At 46.7% G+C, this 19,834-nt stretch overlaps 2 protein-coding genes across 9 annotated transcripts in view; one reads left to right on the plus strand and one right to left on the minus strand.

The window, feature by feature from the left end:
• The window catches only part of Cln3 (CLN3 lysosomal/endosomal transmembrane protein, battenin), a 60,555-nt gene that overhangs the window by 11,390 nt on the left and 29,331 nt on the right, over positions 1–19,834 (plus strand). The gene's annotated exons all lie outside the window — the stretch shown is intronic.
• The window catches only part of LOC144163341 (proton-coupled folate transporter-like), a 38,819-nt gene that overhangs the window by 6,755 nt on the left and 12,230 nt on the right, over positions 1–19,834 (minus strand). For 2 of the 7 annotated variants that reach the window (XM_077694285.1, XM_077694281.1), the window contains exons 2-5: positions 10,270–10,587; positions 5,039–5,774; positions 2,267–2,503; positions 213–296 (exon numbers count right to left, since the gene is read on the minus strand). In XM_077694285.1, coding sequence (XP_077550411.1) covers positions 213–296; positions 2,267–2,503; positions 5,039–5,774; positions 10,270–10,542 — 1,330 coding nt within the window. In that variant the 5' untranslated portion in view covers positions 10,543–10,587. Of the gene's footprint in view, positions 1–212; positions 297–2,266; positions 2,504–5,038; positions 5,775–10,269; positions 10,588–12,275; positions 12,474–12,655; positions 12,675–13,262; positions 13,282–19,190; positions 19,319–19,834 lie in introns of those variants that run through there. The other 5 variants (XM_077694284.1, XM_077694286.1, XM_077694287.1 and 2 more) reach the window with 5 other exon arrangements.

Raw genomic sequence — 19,834 nt, forward strand, 5'->3', positions numbered from 1 at the left:
CAAGCATGTGAAGAACTATTCACAAGAGGACAAACAACGTTTTTAGTACCCAAAGATTCAAAAGCGCGGTAAAGAACCCAGAGGGTCGAAGTTAAAGCCAGGTCCTTCCACTACAATGTGCCTCACAGTCTGGAAGACGTAGCTTCAGGGCCTAAAACCCCCGTTTAAACTTTTCGAATCTACTAACAAATCTTGAAGCATCCGCAACTCACCGACTTCATCCGGTGCCACCAGCTTGGAGAGATGGGTGCGCACGCCTACTTGGCCCAGAAAGGACGGCAGGCCGACCAAGCACTCTGCAGAATGAGAGGGAGGGAGAGAGTACCACTAAGCAGTTCATCGTATGTGCTTCAAAGAGCACTGGAGACATCGCCGGGGCTATGCACAAAGCGCGGCAATTTCTAGAGCTCCAAAACAAGTGGCCACCTGAAGATTACCTAATTTTACTATGTCGCTACACTGCAGATGGCATACGATGAATGAAGTCTGGAGTGATTAGATAAGCTATGCATGCACATCCTTTCATATTCATGGCTTCTCACGCAACTGCTTAAAATTAAGGGCGGAATTTTCTAGCACACACGAAGTTATCAATCAGGCAGGGTGGTGTGAGCCGTTTTGCACTAATCTCGGATTAGTTAATGAGTTAAACTACGATATTCAACTAATTAAAGGTAAATCTAGCCAAAAAGCTTTAAATTACAAATTTGTAGAGGGCCTAAGAATATGCGAATTGTTATTTAAACCTTTTTCATTTGAGTGCCTTAAATCCAATCGTATTCAAAAAATTCTCGCAGGAACTTCAGCAAAGTCATAGAGTGCCCAAGAACACGCAGATTGCTGAAGTTCCCATGAAATTCTTTAAATGGGGGCGCGGTAGCGAAATAGTTAAATGGGATGCTGAAGTTCTTGTGAAATTCTTTGAATGGGAGGGAGTTTAAGGCACTCAAATTAAACTCCGTTTGGCGCGCGTGCAAGAATGCACTGAGCCAGCAGCACAAGGCTTGAATTCTGAGTTTCACCAGCTGGTTGCTTTAATTTGGTGCATTCGAATTTTAATGAAAGCACTGAACAGTATTTTACAAATAATAAACTGCTGCATTTGGAGCGTCGTCTTACCTCCTATAGCCTAGAACATAATTGAGAATTTTCTGGTGGGTTCACTCATTCAAAAGTTTATTATGTTAGTTTCTGAACAAACTACAATAAAAATGATACACTCACTGTTCCTTTCAATGACTATTACTTCCTTCATCACCAGGAAATTCAACATTTCTGGGTGCGGTTCTTCATCCGACTTGCGTTGAATACCCTTTATATGCAGGCACGTCATGCACTCTGTACCATGGCTTATACTAGCATAAAATGGCCTTGGTTGTGTACGGTACAACAAATGCAGATTTCCCAAGCTTAAGCAAGTTTTTCTTAAAGGAGTACCGACACGAAATTTTCGTGCTACGTTTTTTTCACTGCTGTTGGTGCCTACCAGCCCACTAATCATAGAATGGCACATTAGATCTTTTATCACAGTGTAAATAATTATTTATAGCCTCGTTTATTTGCATCAGTTTCAGGTCCGCCAAAATGGACACTGATGCAGCCGCCATGACAGGAGGGTGCTTGTGATGTCACTGCTCTTGTTGCACCACTGCCGGTCTGGAAGTGCGCACACGCCTAGCCCGGCCATGGTCTCCACGCACCCGGGTAGCATTACGTCAGTCCCAAAACTGTGGCTTGTTACACATGGCGGAGTAGCTTGCGCCAACTGCAGCCAGTGCGTTGGCCACATCACAGGGGTCCTGATGTTGGAGTTTGGGGACAGGAGGAGGTAGCGTCAAGCTGATGCCGATGTTCAAAGGGTAACCATTCTGAACTTTCTCGCGCGCACAAAGATTAAAATGGGTTTAAAATATGGAATACTGAACGGTTACTGTTGAAACTCGCTGGGAGATATCTCCACATGCAAAGGAAGCCTTTTACACAGTTATCTCAGCTTTGAAATTTCGTGTCAGTACTGCTTTAATTAAGCTTTAACTTAAGTAAATGTCATCGCTCCCGCTTTCTCTTTGCCCAGTCTTTACTTGGGTAACCGTAGAGCTCAAGCTTGCCCGCAAAAACATGCACGATTTAATTGAATATCTCGACAGCATTTCGGAAATTAAAGGGGCATGCAATCACACCTTAGCACATGTTCAAGGTTCCTGAGAACATTTTTTAAAAATTCACTTGGAAACCGTTTTTCTCTGCAAAACGGAGGTGTACGTACGCACGTAGTACAGCCACTCTTTATATGCGAGTCCCAGAAGGAGCATCTGTGCTGCATAGCAGCACGTTCCGATGAGCGCCATGGCCGGGTCACCGATCCTGAACACTCGTGCCAGGAGGTGGGCAAGAGGGATGTTCAGAGCCACCCCCACCACAGCCGCCACCGACTGCACCGTCGTGTAGTGCGGCACCGTCCACGAGTACATCTTCCGCACGTAGTAATACGCGATGCCCACAGCTGCAGGGTGAAAAAAATGTTGATTCCACACTACGTACGATGGGCAAATGTTATGACAGCGAAATAATTTAGTAACGGCTTTTGCTGGTATGCCGACAGCCCAAAAAGGATTAAGGATTAAGAGGGAGTAAGCCATGTCCTTAAAGGGGCCATGCAGACAAAATACAAGTTTGTTTTATTCGAAAGATTTAGTGATTTATAGGGCCGTATTCTGAGTCCCTCCTCCACTCTATTGGCTCCCTCCACTCGTCTGACGGGAGGATTGGGGAAATCGGGAGGGATTGGTGAGGAGGGAATGATGGGGAAATCGATCTCAAGGATCTCCTTCACTGGAAGCTCGAGTGGAGGAAGCATTCAGAATACCAGGGTTGGTGTCACCAGCTCTTGTCCGGCAGCAAACGATGCCGCATTCACTGATAAATTATTCAATTTAGGTTAACACTTTGATTCTCCTGCCAAATCGTGTGTTTTCATAACACCTGCCATGAAGTCACGAGGGTGGGTATTCAAATGAACTTCCAGTGCGTCATTAGGCTCTGCAGCATTGCTTACCGTCAACCCTCCCAGACGGCACTACCATACTGAGGCAGCAGACCGTTGTCCGCCGTTGCTGTATTTTTGACCGTATTTGCCCCTGGCTTGTTTTTGTTACAGTATAAAATAATCGTTTTGTGAAACATGGGGTATGCTCGACAAACAGGGTCACGTAATATGTCACTTACGCCAGTCAGCCAATGTCGTGTAAGACAACTCCAAAGCAGCGGACTGCTGTGCAGCTAAAACAAGCATAGTGCGCCCGGTACCAACAGCAGTGCGCATCGCTACTTCTATGTTTGCGTGTATTTTCGTAACTTTCATTCTTTACCCCACCATCCTTACTGCTGTAAAATGAATATGCATTACATTTAAGCTCAAATAGCTCGTTCGGCAAGCTTTTAAGCTGTGCCTAATTTGCGTTTGCTTTTGCCGGCTAGGTTCTGTTCTATTTTGTTCTGTTCTCATCATAAGTTCTGTTGCAGGAAATGAGATAGTGGGTTGCATGGCCATTCCCTTTTTTTCTAATTATATAGCTTATTTGAGCGAAGTGTGCGTTAGAAGTGGTGTCAGTATGATTCTAGCGAGGCAATCTTTCGAATGAACCAAACTTGTGTTCTGTCTGCATGGCCTCTTTAAAGTGTCCGAAATTGCACAAAACCTAGTATTCAGTACCATGCCTACCCAACCACTGTAGAAATAAGCGGCTCCAGTAACTTCCTCACAGGAGTAAAAAATGCGACCCATTTATCAGGTTGTGTGTACGGCGCAACTACGGAGTGCCCTGGGGATCAGTTTTGGGCCTGACACTGTTCTTGACCTTTGCCAACTACATGAGCAAGACAGCCACTTTCCTCTTGGGTTGGGGATGCTAAATTCATTCTGGCTCATAATGTTTCACCTCCCAGCCACCAACCCTGGGCCTCTGCAAACAGTCTCGGACTATATCCAGCCTGTGGCAGCATCATGAGGTCCTCAGGCAGCCTCATGTCTTCATACCTGTTGTACATAAGTATCCTGTCTGTGCGCAATCACATTTTGGGCACAATGCAAACTTGCAGTCCTGGCTTCTCCCCTTAATTACATCACAAGTGCTGTAGCCAAGGCTTGCTGCACACTGAGTTTCATCTCCCAACTTCTTAAACCATGTGGACCAGCAATGTTAGAGTCAGGTATATGATATATCCCACTCGTGCCGTTACTCCATAAAGCACAGCTGTGCTGTGTGCTCACCCCACCAGCAACACATGGCAGCTTGTGTTAAAAGCATCAAAAAAAGGGGCATCACGTCCACTATGCACACGTAATGGCTCTGCCGCATACTCGATGGCACTTCGTTAACAGCTCCCGTGTCATCGCTGGTACGTCTAAACGAATGATCTTGTCCACCCCAGTGATCTGCCATACACTGTATGTGAAATTCTTTCAGCTTCTTTCACTGAGAGCGCATCTGCTGCCCCAACCATCAGAGCAAGGAATCAAAAGATAAATGTTCAAAGAATGGCCAACGCATTTTGACGTCAAATGGCCTGTGAAGGTGCCTTTGGCATTGATGTCGTTGTGCCCCCTGTATGCTTCTGATGTGGACTTCCCAACTCCTTTTGTTGTTAGTGCTCTTCTGTCGTGGGCTAGGCGCTGCACAATCTAAAAGTATTAACCTTTCCCTCTAGCCTCGCTCGCTGCCAAGAGGGCACACCATTTTCTTTGCAAGGTGTTATTATTAGTATTGCAATTGTAATACACAGCTCGCAATAGGTGCTAGGAAAATACTTCTCCAAATTATTGCCATGAGAGGGGATTTATGGCAAACGCTATGTGCTGCCCGACTATAGCTGTTTGCTGGACCCTTAACGCCCCGTTTTAAACCGTCCGCACCAAATTCCTTCATGCAGGCATGCGCTGAAATTCCTTCATGCAGCACTGAAATGCCCGGGTGCTAAGTTGGATATGCTTACAAGCCTGGTGAAACACTCCAATGTCCAGTAAGTTGGATATACTTACAAGCCTGGTCGAACAGGACGCAGCATACGGCAGCGAAGAGGCACCACAGTTGTAGCCTTCCCCTGCTTGGCCTAGACTTCACCACCGTCCCAAAGCTGTCACGCAAGTTCCCCAGCTGGAATAGGTTTTGCAGCTTGACTCTTAGGCCGTCCTTTGCGTAAGCAGGCTTTGCAAGATTCTTGATGGTAATGCAGGCCCACACAAGCGCAACGGCCACCGTACCGAGACCAACATAGAGTAACACTTTCCAGCCGTAATGACCATACAGCTGCCCTCCGATGTAGCTACCCAGGGGATTCGACAAGCTCATGGTCGCAGTGACCGCGAAGAATCTGGCACGTCTTCCCTCTGCCCGTGTGATCAGCGTTGCTTCGCTGCAGACAGCCGTGATTACGCAGATGAGGCCACCACTGAGGCCATCAGGTATGGCCGCCAGAATGTTCACGTAGAGTGGAAGTTCCATGTAGTGCACGGTGACAATGACTATGGAGAAGTTAACTATAAGTCCCAGTGAGGAGCTGATGAGTGGAGCCCTGTATCCGTACTTGTCGCACCAGGGGCCGATGAAGATTGCGAGCACCGAAGATGGTGCCAAGGCCGCGACAATCAGCATCATGTTCGTTGTGCTGGCCATCTTCTCAGCTGCATTCTTCACATCCTCGAAATCGTCCAGTCGCGAGCACACGCTGGCATTCAGGTGCAATCGGTAGAGGCAAGCTTTCCGGAGCAGCAATTCCTGGAATGCGCGGTAGTGCAAATAAAACGCTTAGCGAAGAACGTAAGAGCTTTTGACTACACATCCCATCAAAAAGGCTTAGTTCTGCACACTTGCATTAGCGACAGTGATCAAGACTTAATAATCTGCCTTTAATTGAAACAGTGGTGACTATGGCTGGAGTGCTTCATCATTGAATTACATTTATGAGTGCCCGTTTTCTGCCTCTTATCATCAACTGCACCACTATGTTCATCCATTGAGTTGTGGATCCCAGGGGAGAGAAGTGGTAGGAAGTATATTGACAGCAGGGTGAGTTAACTGTGGCCGATTATTTTGAAAACAGCACAAAAACTTAGAACAGAGGGCACACGAAAATCAACAAATGTTAACCGGAAAAAAATGCGACAAAACACCGCATGCAGAGTGAGGTACCGGTCCGCGAAATAATTCTATGGATGGGGGATACAGGGCCGACGCAATGGAAATACAACGCGTATTCTAGGTTGTCAAGGGCAGCACAACAATTGTGGCAATGTGCTTGAATCATCGCAGAATGTTGCTTTAATTCTGCACAAGCTTGTAAACTACTTTCCTTTTCTGAGAGAACTAAAACAGTGCGCTTTGATTGTATAGGCACTTAATTCACGGTGGAAAATAATTATAAAATTCCTGTAGATGTCGCCCGCAGAAATTCTATGCTTTAAAAATGTTTCAGAAATTCTGAAATGGGAATTGTCGGAAAACGCTTCTTCGTCTAACGACGATGGTTGAAACGTTCAGCTTTTGCTTGGGGAATTCGTTCGCTGTTGTTGGGGTAGTAGGGGTGCACGGAGTTTTGGTGACGGGACGGTAGCCATCAGTGAGACCAAGAAGGCTTCGCTTTATATCCAAACTGCTTCGACCATGTCGGTCACATAGACATCGGCTTAATAACGCGAGTAACCCAGTTTCGGTTCAGACCACGGGAAGAGTTCTTTTTCTTGAGGCGCGTTATGTGCCTTTGTTTATCATCATCATCATCGTGTTGTGAACCCCATTGTGCAAATTTGGCTTTCCTGCAGGGCGTTTTGGCGCAACATCGAACACCATCAGTCAGGTCCAGAAAGCTTCGCTTTAAAAATGCATAACCGCTCTCCAACTTACACCTCGCTCCATTAAAGGAGCCATGAAGACAAAATAAAAGGTTTGTTTTATCCGAAAGGTTTAGCGTGCCCAGGGCTTGCGCGACAGCAAATGATGCCGTATTCACTGAGAAATTAATCAATTCAGGTTAAAATATTGATTCTCCAGCCAAATCGCGTGTTTTGGTGACGTCTGCAATGAAGTCATCACGGCACGTATGCAAACGAACTTCCACTGCGCCATTCTACTCTGCAGCCTTGCTGTCGTCAAACCTCCCAGATGGCGCTAGCATACGCAGCCCTCTGCCGCTGCTTTGTTTTTGACCGTATTTAGACCTGGCTTGTTTTTTGTTACAGTAGAAAGTAATCGCTTCGTGAAACATGGGGTATGTTTGAAAAACAGCTAGGGTCACGTAAGGCAAAGTCACTTACGCCAATCGGCCAGTGTCGTGTACAACATCTCCGAAGCGCCGGACTGCTGTGCAGCTAAAACAAGCATAGTGCTCCCAGTACCCACAGCAGTGCTCATCGGTACTTGTATATTTACATGTATTTTCGTAACTTTTGTTGTTTCCCGCACAAAATTCTTACTGCTGTAAAATGGATATGCATTACGTTTAGGCGCAAATAGCTCGTTCGGCAAGCTTATAAGCCCTGCCTAATTTCGTTTGCTTTTTCCGGCTCCAGCCAATCGCACAGCTGGGCTCATACGACTTCATAGGTTCTGTTGCAGGAAAAGGGCTTGTGGGTCGCATGGCCATTCCCTTTTTTCCTAATTATATAGCTTATTTGGGCGAAGTGTGCACTAGAAGTGGTGTCAGTATGATTCTAACAAGGCAACCTTTCGAATGAACCAAACTTGTGTTTTGTCTTCATGGCTCCTGTAAGGTCGGCTTCCCCATTACACACAAATGCAGACAAATTTTCAGAGGGACTTACAGGAAGTCTGATATCAAGATATGAAGGGCCTACTATTATTAAACACCTTCATAAGACCCCATGCAATGCAGCTCTATGCAACAAGTCTCAGTTGGTTTCACTGCAATACGCAGATGCATTGCTGAGAATACTCTTATTTCAATACGTGGCAGTAAAAGCTCGTATTTGAAAATGGCCCTACAGCCTTTAATTACAGCAAAAGCTTGTTAATTCTAACTGGGTTAATTAGAACTCACAGTTACTCTGAACTGACGCCCTAGCTGGTCCCAGCACAGCCCTGTATATTTCAATAGGGGATCCCGATCATTCGAACGCGTCGGTATCCAGAAAGGTTAATTCGAACCGGGATCCCCGATTTTCATCGCTCCTAGCAGAACAAGCCGGCCCAGAGTGATTACAATGAGTCGCAAATCCAGCCTGCCTCGACCCTGCCATGTAAATAAACCTGTTTTCGAGCATAAACAGCGTTATTACTTCGACATTACGGCTCGCGCTGCTCATATGAATGCGTGTCGGTGCCTGTTTCTGGCTTATAACTGACTGATCGATTAATTCCCTTCGCTGTTCAAGCTCCGTGAACATTATTTACGAAATCACCTTCCACAAACGAGCCCAGAGGTGGCTCCCTTGTGTTCTGCCACGATGTCCCTTCACTCTAGCGCGCGCCCGCTATTTCGAACTCCGCTTAATTCGAACAACTTTTACGGTCCCCTTAGAGTTTTAAATAACGAGCTTTTCATTCTGCTATGAGGCAAAGTGTGTTGCATCAAGCGTTGCAGTTTGCTTCGTCGAGTCCGCACATGCATAAATGCTTGAAAGGGACAGACAACTGATTTTGTGTGGAATATTTGTTCTCCATCCCAAGTGAAAGGGCATCACTGAAAACACCTTGAACGGAAACGGTGTCCCTGATAAAGCTCTCCAACGTTTGAAAGTGTATTTTTACATCTACCATCCTTACAGGCTGCCAAAAGGATGCTGACAATAATGACATGTAGTGGGCCGCACAGCAACATACTTTTATCTGCACGTCGTTTAAAAACTTGCCCCCTGCTAAAACAATAATAGAATGCAATGTTTCCTATTCCTTCACGCGGTTTTTGAATCGTGCATTGAAAGTTGGAACTGACGCAGGTGCGTACGGTAGTGTCACGTTTATAATTAGACGCTACACGGCGCCATTTTTCGGACTTCAGAAAGTTGAGTGGCAAATTAGAATTATGTCCGCAAGTTTATTTAGAAATTCCTCGGATTACCCCGCTGTATAAAACGCTAACTTTCATGTGAGCCAGAGTATATCCACTGCACACAAGTCGGTTGTCTGTCCCTTTAAAGAATGGCTGCGGCTTAGCTCGGCTATAGGCCCAGTTACACAAGCGAAAGCTTGCATAACCAGCACGGCACACATGGACCAGTGTCCTCGCTCCCTTCTTCCATCGCACAACGGCCATAGCGATAAACTGTGAGGCGGCAGAGAGAGCGGCTTCTTTCAAAATGTGTGAGTCACGTGGTTAGTCACGTAAACTCAGGCCGGAGGCGGCAGTTGCTCAATGCCGGGGGACAGTGCGCACGATTTTTATCTTTTATTCAAGCTTCTATTTAAGCTCTCAGTTCCGCCGTGGCGCGTTACCGGTCCAGAAAACAGCCCAGCCGAGCGCGCACGTGAGCGTGCGCCTCGTGAGGAGCGTCCGGCATCGTCCAGGCTTGCGCCACGTGAGGAGCTCGCAACAAAATAAAGAAAAATACCGCGTGAGCGGGCTCCTCGTGAGGAGCGCCCGACCTTCGAGAACACTATAGCGTTCGTGGCGTGATCTGTAACGTGCTGTGCTTCTTGCCAGTCCACACCTGCAGTGGAGAGCACAGATATTGAGTTCGCGCTACAGACGCCCAGTTCGCGCGGGTTCTAGCACGTGCCAACGCGATCCGCTTTGGGACAGATGCGCGGACAAAGCGATCCGGGCCTGCCAGTCATGGAGAACTTTTTGCGGCAAGTTCGGAAATCCGTGTGCGGTGCAACCAAGAAGGTTGTATACAACCTCCTTGGGTGCAACTGTCGGGTCTCCGACTCCGACCAAGGGAGAGGGCCCGCCAGCTCTGCTCTTTCTCAGGACGGGGAGCAAGTGGGCTGGTTGGTGCATGTTTAAAAATGTAAGAAACAGCGCTAACGGACAGGACGTAGATTAGACGACAAACACGCGGCGCTGACTAACAACCAGGTTTTATTGCTTGCAGGCGGCTTATATACACATCTACACAGCAATGGAAAGGGAAAAAGGAAAATACAGATAGCAAGGCCTCAGGCCTTGCACCACTTAGGCTGCGCCAATTTCTTTGTGACGCGGTTGGCTGGACGCTGCGGCTGCGGAGGGTCACGTGGTATCACTTCAAGGCCAAACTTTCGCGCACGGAGAGATTCGCACGATTAAACCAGTAGGCTTTGAAGAAACATGTACCTGAACGGGAGTCATGGTCATGAACCGGGAGATCATGAAGAGCGCCAGGAAGATTTCCAGCCTGGCCACGAGGACTCCATCGAGCACTCGGCGGCCTAAGGACGGCGTCGACGTGCCGCTGACCATGCCGACGCAGTCGTCGACCTGCTTCGTGTCCAAGCTGGACGTGTCCTCGATAGACTTCGTCGACGATCGACGACTGTCACCCGGGTGCCCTCCGCTGTCGCAGCCGTCACCGCTGGCGGCGGGCTTCGGACCCTCGTCGGTAGTCATTTCGGTTCCTGGAATGGTGCTTCGATCTTCTTACGGGCCTTCAACCTGCTCGAAAACGCGCGGAACATATTATTAACTCGAGACACCTGACTCCCTCGCATCAGCACCTGTATAGGAAATATATCTTATCGCGAGAGTGAGACGCCTTTTGAAAAATCTCCAAGTTTATTGCTTCTACAAGAAATTCCAATTGTGGAAGCAAAGTTTAAATTTGAGTTTAAACTCTTTTTTTCGCGAAATAAATGTCGGAAATAAAATATTTTGGAGAGCTCAGAATGCGAATGTCATGCTTAATGTGGAGAGGAGAGAGAGGAGAATAAACATTTATTGAGCATAAATGCTGATGGCAGGGCACTCGCCCGGTGGAGGGCATCCTTATTCCGGGATACCCAGGCTGCGACTTGCCGTCCAGGCCCTCTTGACCAGTTCTTGCTGGTGTCCAAGGTCCGGATCGACCAGACGAGCCATCCACTGCTCAAAAGTTGGGAAGGGGATTGGGGGTAGGTTTGGAGTTTGTTGATACACCCATACCTGGTGGTACAGGGTGCCCGGCGTTGGACAGAAATCGAGAAAATTGATATCTTTAAATATGTTGTTCAAGCATCTCAAAATCACTAAATTTGAAAGACTGGCGCAAGCTTACAGCCTAAACGTAATCCGTGGAACCAATTCCGTCCAGCTGAACTCCACTGCCCAAACAATAGGCCTGCCTATGACGCTGTAAAGGTGACGTTCCCAGTTTTCTTCTTTCTTTCGTATTCGGCTATATTAAACAAGTTATTTGAGCACACGTTTAAAAACAAATATAGATACACATTTATTAATTAACTTATTTATTTACAGATACTGCAGGTCAAAATTTTGCTAAGCAGAAGGGGCTATACAAAACACAGGAGTGAGACAAGTGCGAAAAAGAGCATAGACAATAAATATATCAAAAACAATTACTTATTTTACAAGAGCAACACGACAGACCACATTGACATGAAAAATATGACACTGCATCGTTTCTGCAAAATCTTTTGCTTTTAAAACATCAAGAGGTCAAGAATTCCCGTCTGTAACAGTCCTGGGGAAAAGGCTGTTTTTGAAGGCATCTGTTCGAGCGAAAATAGGTGTCCCTGCCCTATTTACGCGTGGAACGCAGCCGGGGAGAGGTATTTTTATTTTGCCTGACAAGCAATCATGCAGAAATATCAGCCGACTGACCCGTCTGCGATCATCTAACGTTTGAATATTATTTTCTTTTATCAGAAGAGATGGTGAGTCATGCTTACTGCATTTGCCGTAAAGAAATCGGACGCTTTTGTCTGCACCTTCCCTAATGAGAAATGTCTTTTTTTAGTAAACGGACCCCAAACCACTGAAACATATTCTAATTTCGGTCGAACACATATGCATTTTACGCCATTAGTTTAGTGTTTGCTGGTGCATTTTTGATCCCCGCCTTAGATACCAGAGTATCTAAAAATAGTGTCTAAAAAGGGTACCTAAAGTATCTTAAAAAAGTACCTAAGTATCTAAAAAGACTGCCAACCAGAGTATCTAAAAAGATAAAATACTGAAGAAAATATAACGCCTTCTTAACCGTTCAACTCCTGAAATATAGTAAAAAGATTCCTCCCTTTTACTTTTCATGACGCTTTGGTCGGACATATCGGCCTCCCGCTTAAACATATTTCCGAACAAAGTATCGTCGCTTTCGCTAAGTTGGGTGGTTGTTATATACGCACGCGAAAACGGAGTCCATGCCAGCGAGCGGTCGCGACGCAGTTCGACGAAAACGGCGAGCACTTACGAGGCAGCGTGTACGAACGGATATCAAAAACGGGCAGAGCGGAATGCTGCTGCCCGACGCATGCTCCCACCGCAGACTGAAGCCACAAATGCACGCAGCGGATGCTCATCCGTTCCGGCAACACGCAGCGCTGGCGATAACTTTTCCTGACTCACCCTTGACGCACTCCGTACATGCAGCAGGTGCCTTTTGACGTTTCGCCCGGACAGTTTGTTAATGCACTGCCACACGCCCTCACAAAAAGAAAGAAAACGGCGTGCAGCGAAAGAATCGCCTCGGGTTCGTTGTTTCCACTAACAGTTTTGTGGAACAGACCTTATCCGGGGTTCCGCCGCCTGCTGTTCAACATCCGTGAGCCGGCGCGAATCCAGCTATTGTGATCAATCGAACCCGTCTATAACGTACACGCTTATGACGAGACGAGTTGCAAGTTCACTTATTATGGGCTTCCGGCTCTAACGATCACGTGTCGCGTGATGGTAACTCACGCCGCTCACCTCTTGCACTCCAGCTATAGGGGTGTCAGAAAAAAGGGGTCAGATGATAGTAACCGCGGTGACTGTAACCATTAACCGGGTTTTTACCGCTAAATGTTTCGCGCAGCATAGGTCATAGCAAGATATTTGATTGATTGTGGGTTTGACGCGCCAAAGCTGGGCTTTGAGGCGCGCTGTAGTGGAGAGCTCTGGATTAATCCTGACTACCATAAGGATCTTCAACGTGCCCCGAAGTATCGATACACGGGCTATTTCGCTTTGCGCCTCCATCGGAAAATCAGCCACGGCGGCCGGGATCGAAACCACGTTCTTGAGCTCGGCAGCACAACGCCCTGTAGGCACTGAGCCAACCGAGCGCTCTACAGTCCCAGTGCTCTACAGAATTCTTCGTTGAACACTTCATAAGCATGTTAGGAACGGGATACCTGGACGCCGACCTTGCATTTCACGCGCGCCGCAAAGCACGGATTTTTTCTACCTTCATTAGGGGCGTCACTGCCCAACGACAGCTGCATCCATACCGTCCCGCATTCCTGAGTGTCGTGCAAAGCACAAGGTCTTGGTAATGCGCATGCGCGGAGAGAGTTCACATCACATTCATGCCGAAGCATATATGGTTGCTGGATGCTAAAGCCGCGATGGTGTAAGTCGTTCTGTAAATTATACATGACTTTTGACCCACGACGAGAACGCTACAGCGTTCGTTTGATGCATCAGAGGGTTTATCTATAGGCGTTGTTGCAGTAAGCGCACGGACACAACCACACACATGCACATAAAAAAACGAACTTCTGTAAAAAAAAAATCGAATGAGCTAAAATAAAAGAATGCCAGGAGCCCATACATGTACACTCATGAACGAATGAAATGCGAACACGAAGGCCAGAACACGAACACGCAAAAAGAAACATTGTTCGTGGAGGTCAAATAATGTCGCGCTACTGGTCGCGCTACTGGCGATCACGTTTCGCCTGTCCGTGACTGTACGGTATATAACGCCGTTGATACGTCCCCGACTGCAAATTGTTTACTGCAACATTGATAGACTCGGAAGAGTGGTAACCAATTGCGTCTTTATTTATTTATTTATTTATTTATTTATTTATTTATTTATTTATTTATTTATTTATTTATTTATTTATTTATTTATTTATTTATTTATTTATTTATTTATTCATTCATTCATTCATTCATTCATTCGAGTACCTACCTACAGCGCCCAAATTTTGGCAGTACAGTAGGGGGGGAAGAGACATAAAACTTGATTCAGGGTATGAATATCGATAACAAAACAAGTAGGCATGCTCTGCTTGTACAGTGTGCACACATTCTTGTGAACACGAGGCAATCAAGGCATACTAAAACACAAACAGAAATGCAAACAGAAATTGGCATCTTTTATTTTAACAAAAATTGTGATAGAGCATTTTGAAATGAGGGTGGCGGGGTGGAGATTCAAGTAGGGTGTTCCATTCGTGCGTGGTTTTCGGGAAGAACGAGTTTTTGTAGGTATTTATACGACATCGGTATTTGCGAACTTTGCGGGAGTGATCTAGGCGAGAGGATACATAAGTGGGATCTTTAATGTACATGTCTCTATTTAAACCGGTGGCAGCAACATAAATATTATGAAATAGATTCAGTCCTAAGAATTTGCGTCTGTCCTACAGGAGAGGCCAACCCAAATGTTTGCGAATGCATGAAGAGCGGTTAGTGAAATTATAGTTACCAGATACAAATCGCGCTGCTCGTTTCTGTACCCTTTCTAGCGCATTAGTACATATTTTAGTTTCTGGATCTTAAGCCACACAACCGTACTGTAAAATTGAACGAACATTAGAAAAATAGCACACGATGCAAACGCCATGTGGAAAGTCACTTGCCCACTCGCCCCGCGGCCATTAAAATACACCCTGGTCGAAGTAAACCACGTCCCCAGCGAATCCCATATGCGAGCTCGACATACACTACAGCTGGGGAGTTTTTTTAGACCATTCCTTGAAAGGGAGTATTTACGGTTTGAAGGGAGTAAGCTGCTCTTGGGAATGCTTTCCTTCACTCCATGGCGCAAGATTCGCATCATGTGAAGTCAATGCAAGAGTCTAGCTACACCAGCAATCTAAACCGAAACCACTGCGTATGATGCAATGAAACTATTTCACATTGCCCAACTTACTTGTTTATGATATCTGCGCTGTTTGAAACGCAAGCACGTAGATCAGCGATCGCATAAATGTCCTGGCTGTCGCCAAAAGCAGGAAAAAAAAATTAGGGTCGTTCCACGAACTGAACCCGGTCGTATTTCGCGAGGGCATATACTTTCAGTTCTGTCGCCTTTGTTTATCTAATTATTTTTCCATAGTTTATCTAACTGTTCGCCCATCCGCGATGGGAATATTCAAGGTTGGGGCATACACGCTCACGCGTGAAATTCAGAGTCCTTTCACTAAGGTTAATGCGAGCGGTAGAGCTCGAGCGGAGGGAGCTCCGCTAACTTGGTTTAAAGTCCCTTCATCGGCTCTAACTTGGTCATGCGCGGTAGCAGACGACGCGCTTCGAACGCTACCGCCTGCAGCGCCACACACCGACTATCACGGGTGTCACCTGGGCGTATTTTACTTGCGCGGAATTCTTTCCGTACCTCGAACCTCGATTGAGAGGCTTCACACTCTGACAGAACGACTTTGCCGAGCAACGCTCCTTCTTGGTGTTTATTGCTGAGCTTCACGCATGCGCGGCGCGCCCAGGTAATACGACTCTGCGAGTCCCACCTACCTTTCCGTCAGGTAAGCGCAAATGCGTACATACATAAAAATACATGCATGCATGCGTACGTACTATCGGCGTCAAATGAAACGCGAACACGAAAATATTAACCTGAACACACAAATAGCGCGATTTCTTTCCATGCAAGCCAAAATGACACGTGGCGTAGTTACAAAAACAAGTTGGGAAAAGTGTATTTCCAAACATACCAATAGCATGCCATTATATGAACTCTACGAATACTATTTTTCAATTTTGCACGTTCTGGTCCATATTTTCGTGTTCGTGTTTCATTTGACGCCGATAGTACATACATACATGCATACACACATACATGCATACATACATACATACATACATACATACATACATACATACATACATACATACATACATACATACATACATACATACATACTGCATGCATGTATGTATGCATGTGTGCATGCATTCATGCATGCACACGAGCAGTCATGGACAAATGAAATGCCAATTCGGAAATATGAACCAAAACACGCAAAACTGGAAGGCAATGTTCGTTGAGGTGCAATAATGGCGCGCATTGGTATTCGGAAAGCCATGTGTTCCCAACTTTGTTACTGTAACTAAGCCACGCGTCATTTTGACTTGTACGGAAAGGAATCGCGCTGTTTGTGTGTTCTGGTTCATATTTTCGTGTTGGCGTTTCATTTGTCCATGACTGTGCATGCACGTGTACATATACATACACACGCACGTGCGCGTTTCCTTTTGGCTGGTTATCCGGAGCCACGCATATGCATCCATTATGCATTGTTCTAGATGCAGTGTACACGACCAAGTGCGTTGTGCGTTGAGTAAAGCGGAATTTATTTCAAAAATATGCTGCTCTGCTGGAAAAAGGGGCGGGGGGCCGCAAATGTAACACCCAAGAACATAACACTTGCGGTCAGTTCGTCTTTCGCGGGAATGGGTGAGAAGAACATAGGACCGACGAAAGGGCCGACGTACACCCTTTGTCAAAACTTTCCAGGCCAATCCTAAGCCTTCTGGACCACAAACAATTCAAAGAATAAGCTTTACATTTAAATGTGGCAAGGTGATTTTATGGCAGTAAGAAAGAAAGGTGCTTTCTCTAGCTTTCCGGCATAACACGTTTCAGCCTCGCTCAGGACGTAACCTGTGCACTTTCGGCTTGGCCTAGAAAATTGTGACAACGCGTGTACATGCGCAAGCAGACACGCATTCCTCCTAGATCACCTGCGCACCCAAGAGGAAGCCAACGGGAAATTATTCCAGGAACCTGTTCTAATGACATTCTAATTCACCATGGCCCCTCGAGGGGGGAACGGGGGAGAGGGGGGGCGGGGGCACTGCGGTCCCGCCGTGCTCATTAACCGAGCGACGACCTGCTAACGATCCTCCTTGCCTTCATAAGCGGCGGATCATCACGATAATGCAGAAGACGCTGCGACGTTGCAAGCTGAAATTTCTTTCCTCGGAGCCAGCGATAAATCGCTTAGTGCAGTAAAATAAAACGCCAAGACACCCGTATACCCAGGCCATAGATGTTACGAAATGAGGGCGGGAAAAGCCACCTTGCATGCGGCCCCCCTCCACTGTCTCAAATGACGAGCAGAGCATCCCGTGTCCACATCCATAGGTGTGACAAATTACGCCGGTTGATGGACCTTCCTTTCCTTTTTCTTGTCAATAAATTCATTCATTCATTCATTCATTCATTCATTCATTCATTCATTCATTCATTCATTCAAGCCGCTTCCCAGAGCAGATTGACCCGGCCCACTGTCCAGGGCCGCGACCGTGGTCCTACTTTTCAACGGCCGTCTCGTAACTTGGCGAGTAGGTGGTTCGTAAGAGGGAAAACATCTCAGGAAGTTTCAGGAAGAGAGCGTAAGTTAACCAGCGGAAAGAATAGCGCTCCTCAAGAACCTGCATTCTGGGTTCGCAACACAGCACTCCTGACCAGCCTACAACGGGTGAGCTATAAATGTTTGGCGTATAGGCACTTGGATGTACACGTACATGGGCGGATTTCAACAGCGGAGCAGTTCTAGCGCTGGCCCTGACGACAGTCTCTGCTGGCGTCCTGTCACGCTCTCTCTGGGCAGGGCTTCTCGGCCGCACAAAAATCAATTCCCGGTATACACAAATATAAAAAAGGGTCATACGGCCCCCATATATTTTATAAGACGACTTATGTTGCTCCTGAAACTATGTATTCCCAGCAATGCGCTCGTGTGCGGAGGTGTAGCCGACTTTGAGGAGATCGGTGTAAGCTAGCTCTTTGTAAGCTGGCTTTTCCGCATTGCCTGTTGCGCCGTGAAGTATGGACATACATTAGATGCGATTACAGAAAATGGCTTTAACACTCGCGATATCGAAAGTGGTCCGAAACAAATTACAGGACAATTAGACGCTAAGAAGTCTCTACCACTGTGCCGGGTTTCATTTACTTGTCGTAATCAATTAGTACAGTCTTTGTCAAAATTTTCTAGGCCAAACCGGAAACGCGCAGGCCGCAAAAAATCCAATGTACAAGCTTATGTCTCGAGCGAGGCTGAAACTTTTTATGCCGGAAAGATAGATAAACCACTTTCTTTCTTACTGCCACAAAAATATTGTTGCCACATTTAAAGGTACAGCTTATTCTTTGAATTATTTGTGGCCCAGAAGGCTTAGGATTGAACTAGAAAATTTTCGCGAAGGGTATACAGGTGCCGTCATAAGTAATTGGAGCACGGGAGCTGTGACCGAGCCGCATAGGAGTGCCCTGTAGCTGCACCGGCGGTAAACTAAAGGAGCAGAACACGCATGCGCGCCTGCCGACGGTGATATCTCATCTATACTTCTCAACTCCCTTCTTTTAACGCGGCTTCGATCATTATTCGCAGCATACTGGCCTCGGCGATGGCGCTGAAAGCAGAGGCGGTATCTGGCAGCGTTGCTCCCACACCTTCAGCGCACGCGAGCTGCTGGAGAAGCGTCGCAATCGCAGGGATCTGAAGTGACAATTTTTCTTTTCTAATATTTTTAGGAGGGTTTGCTATCAGCGCCATCACCGAGACCAGTATGCTGCGAATAATGCTCGAACCCGCGGTAAAAGAAGGGGGTTGAGAAGTATAGATGGGCCATCAACGTCGGCAGGCGCGCGTGCGTCTTCTACTCCTTTAGTTTACCGCCGGTGCAGCTACAACGGCGCTCCTACGCAGTTCGGCCACAGCTCCCGTGCTCCAATTACTTATGACGGCACCTGTACATAGTGATATTGTAGAAGTTACAGAATTACTGTCTGCTGTCAATACATGCCCATCCACGGAAGGAGTATGGTGACAGAAAACGGCTGTAACTGTTGTTTTACCGGAACTACCCGGAAACAACTTGTGATACAATTAGCCGCTAAGACGACTCTACCATTACGCACAAGAAAGAAGTCGGAGGTAAACTGAATCTTTGTAAAGACAACCCGCAGCTCAGCTGTTTCGGCATATTTCACACTGGGTGGAACTGGGTTTAATTTTTTTTTTTTTCACTGCAGTTAGCCTCGTATACATCGCATTCGGTGATAAAGGTATGCAGACACTTACCGGGTGTGCCCACTTGGGATTCCGGCACTCACGACCCAACCACGTGCATATATTCACAAAGCGCGAGAAAGCAAAAGGACGCGTCCTAATCGAATCCGGGGTTCCCTTCACAATCGCGTCGTTGCGAGAGCAGACAATGCCCGAACAGACGATGAGATAACCCACGGTGTCTCTGTTACAGTCGTAACGCTCCTCTGCTACCGTGCTTTCTTGTGTATAACCCACCCGTGCCCATCGCCAGCATTCTCTGTTCCCCCTCACAAAAACTAACCCGTCAAAAGCGGCCGTATAGAATGACGACCTCAAACTAGCGTTCAAAGGTCCCGAAGTGATTTCGCAGAAGAGACTGAATTCAGTTAAATACACATTATGGCATTTAACAAGTATTCCACGTGTAATCAACACTATTCCCGTTTCCAGCGTTCTTCGAAATTTTGTTAACCGATTCGCTCTCTGTCCAGATCTGGCATCCCGCGAACAATTCTATCGATACCCTGCAGGGTCTGTGTACTCTGTCCATGCAATCGCGATAAGACGGTGTATGAACAATTGTCTTTCATATGCTCTGCCATGCCGATAATGACGAAGTCCGTAAGAGAAGAATGTGAGAGAAGAGTGGCCTGGTGCTGCTATTGCTGGCGATG

This window comes from Haemaphysalis longicornis, unplaced genomic scaffold, assembly GCF_048455015.1.
Source record: "Haemaphysalis longicornis isolate Haplotype H1 unplaced genomic scaffold, Haemaphysalis longicornis Haplotype H1 scaffold_12, whole genome shotgun sequence".
Taxonomy (NCBI): domain Eukaryota; kingdom Metazoa; phylum Arthropoda; class Arachnida; order Ixodida; family Ixodidae; genus Haemaphysalis; species Haemaphysalis longicornis.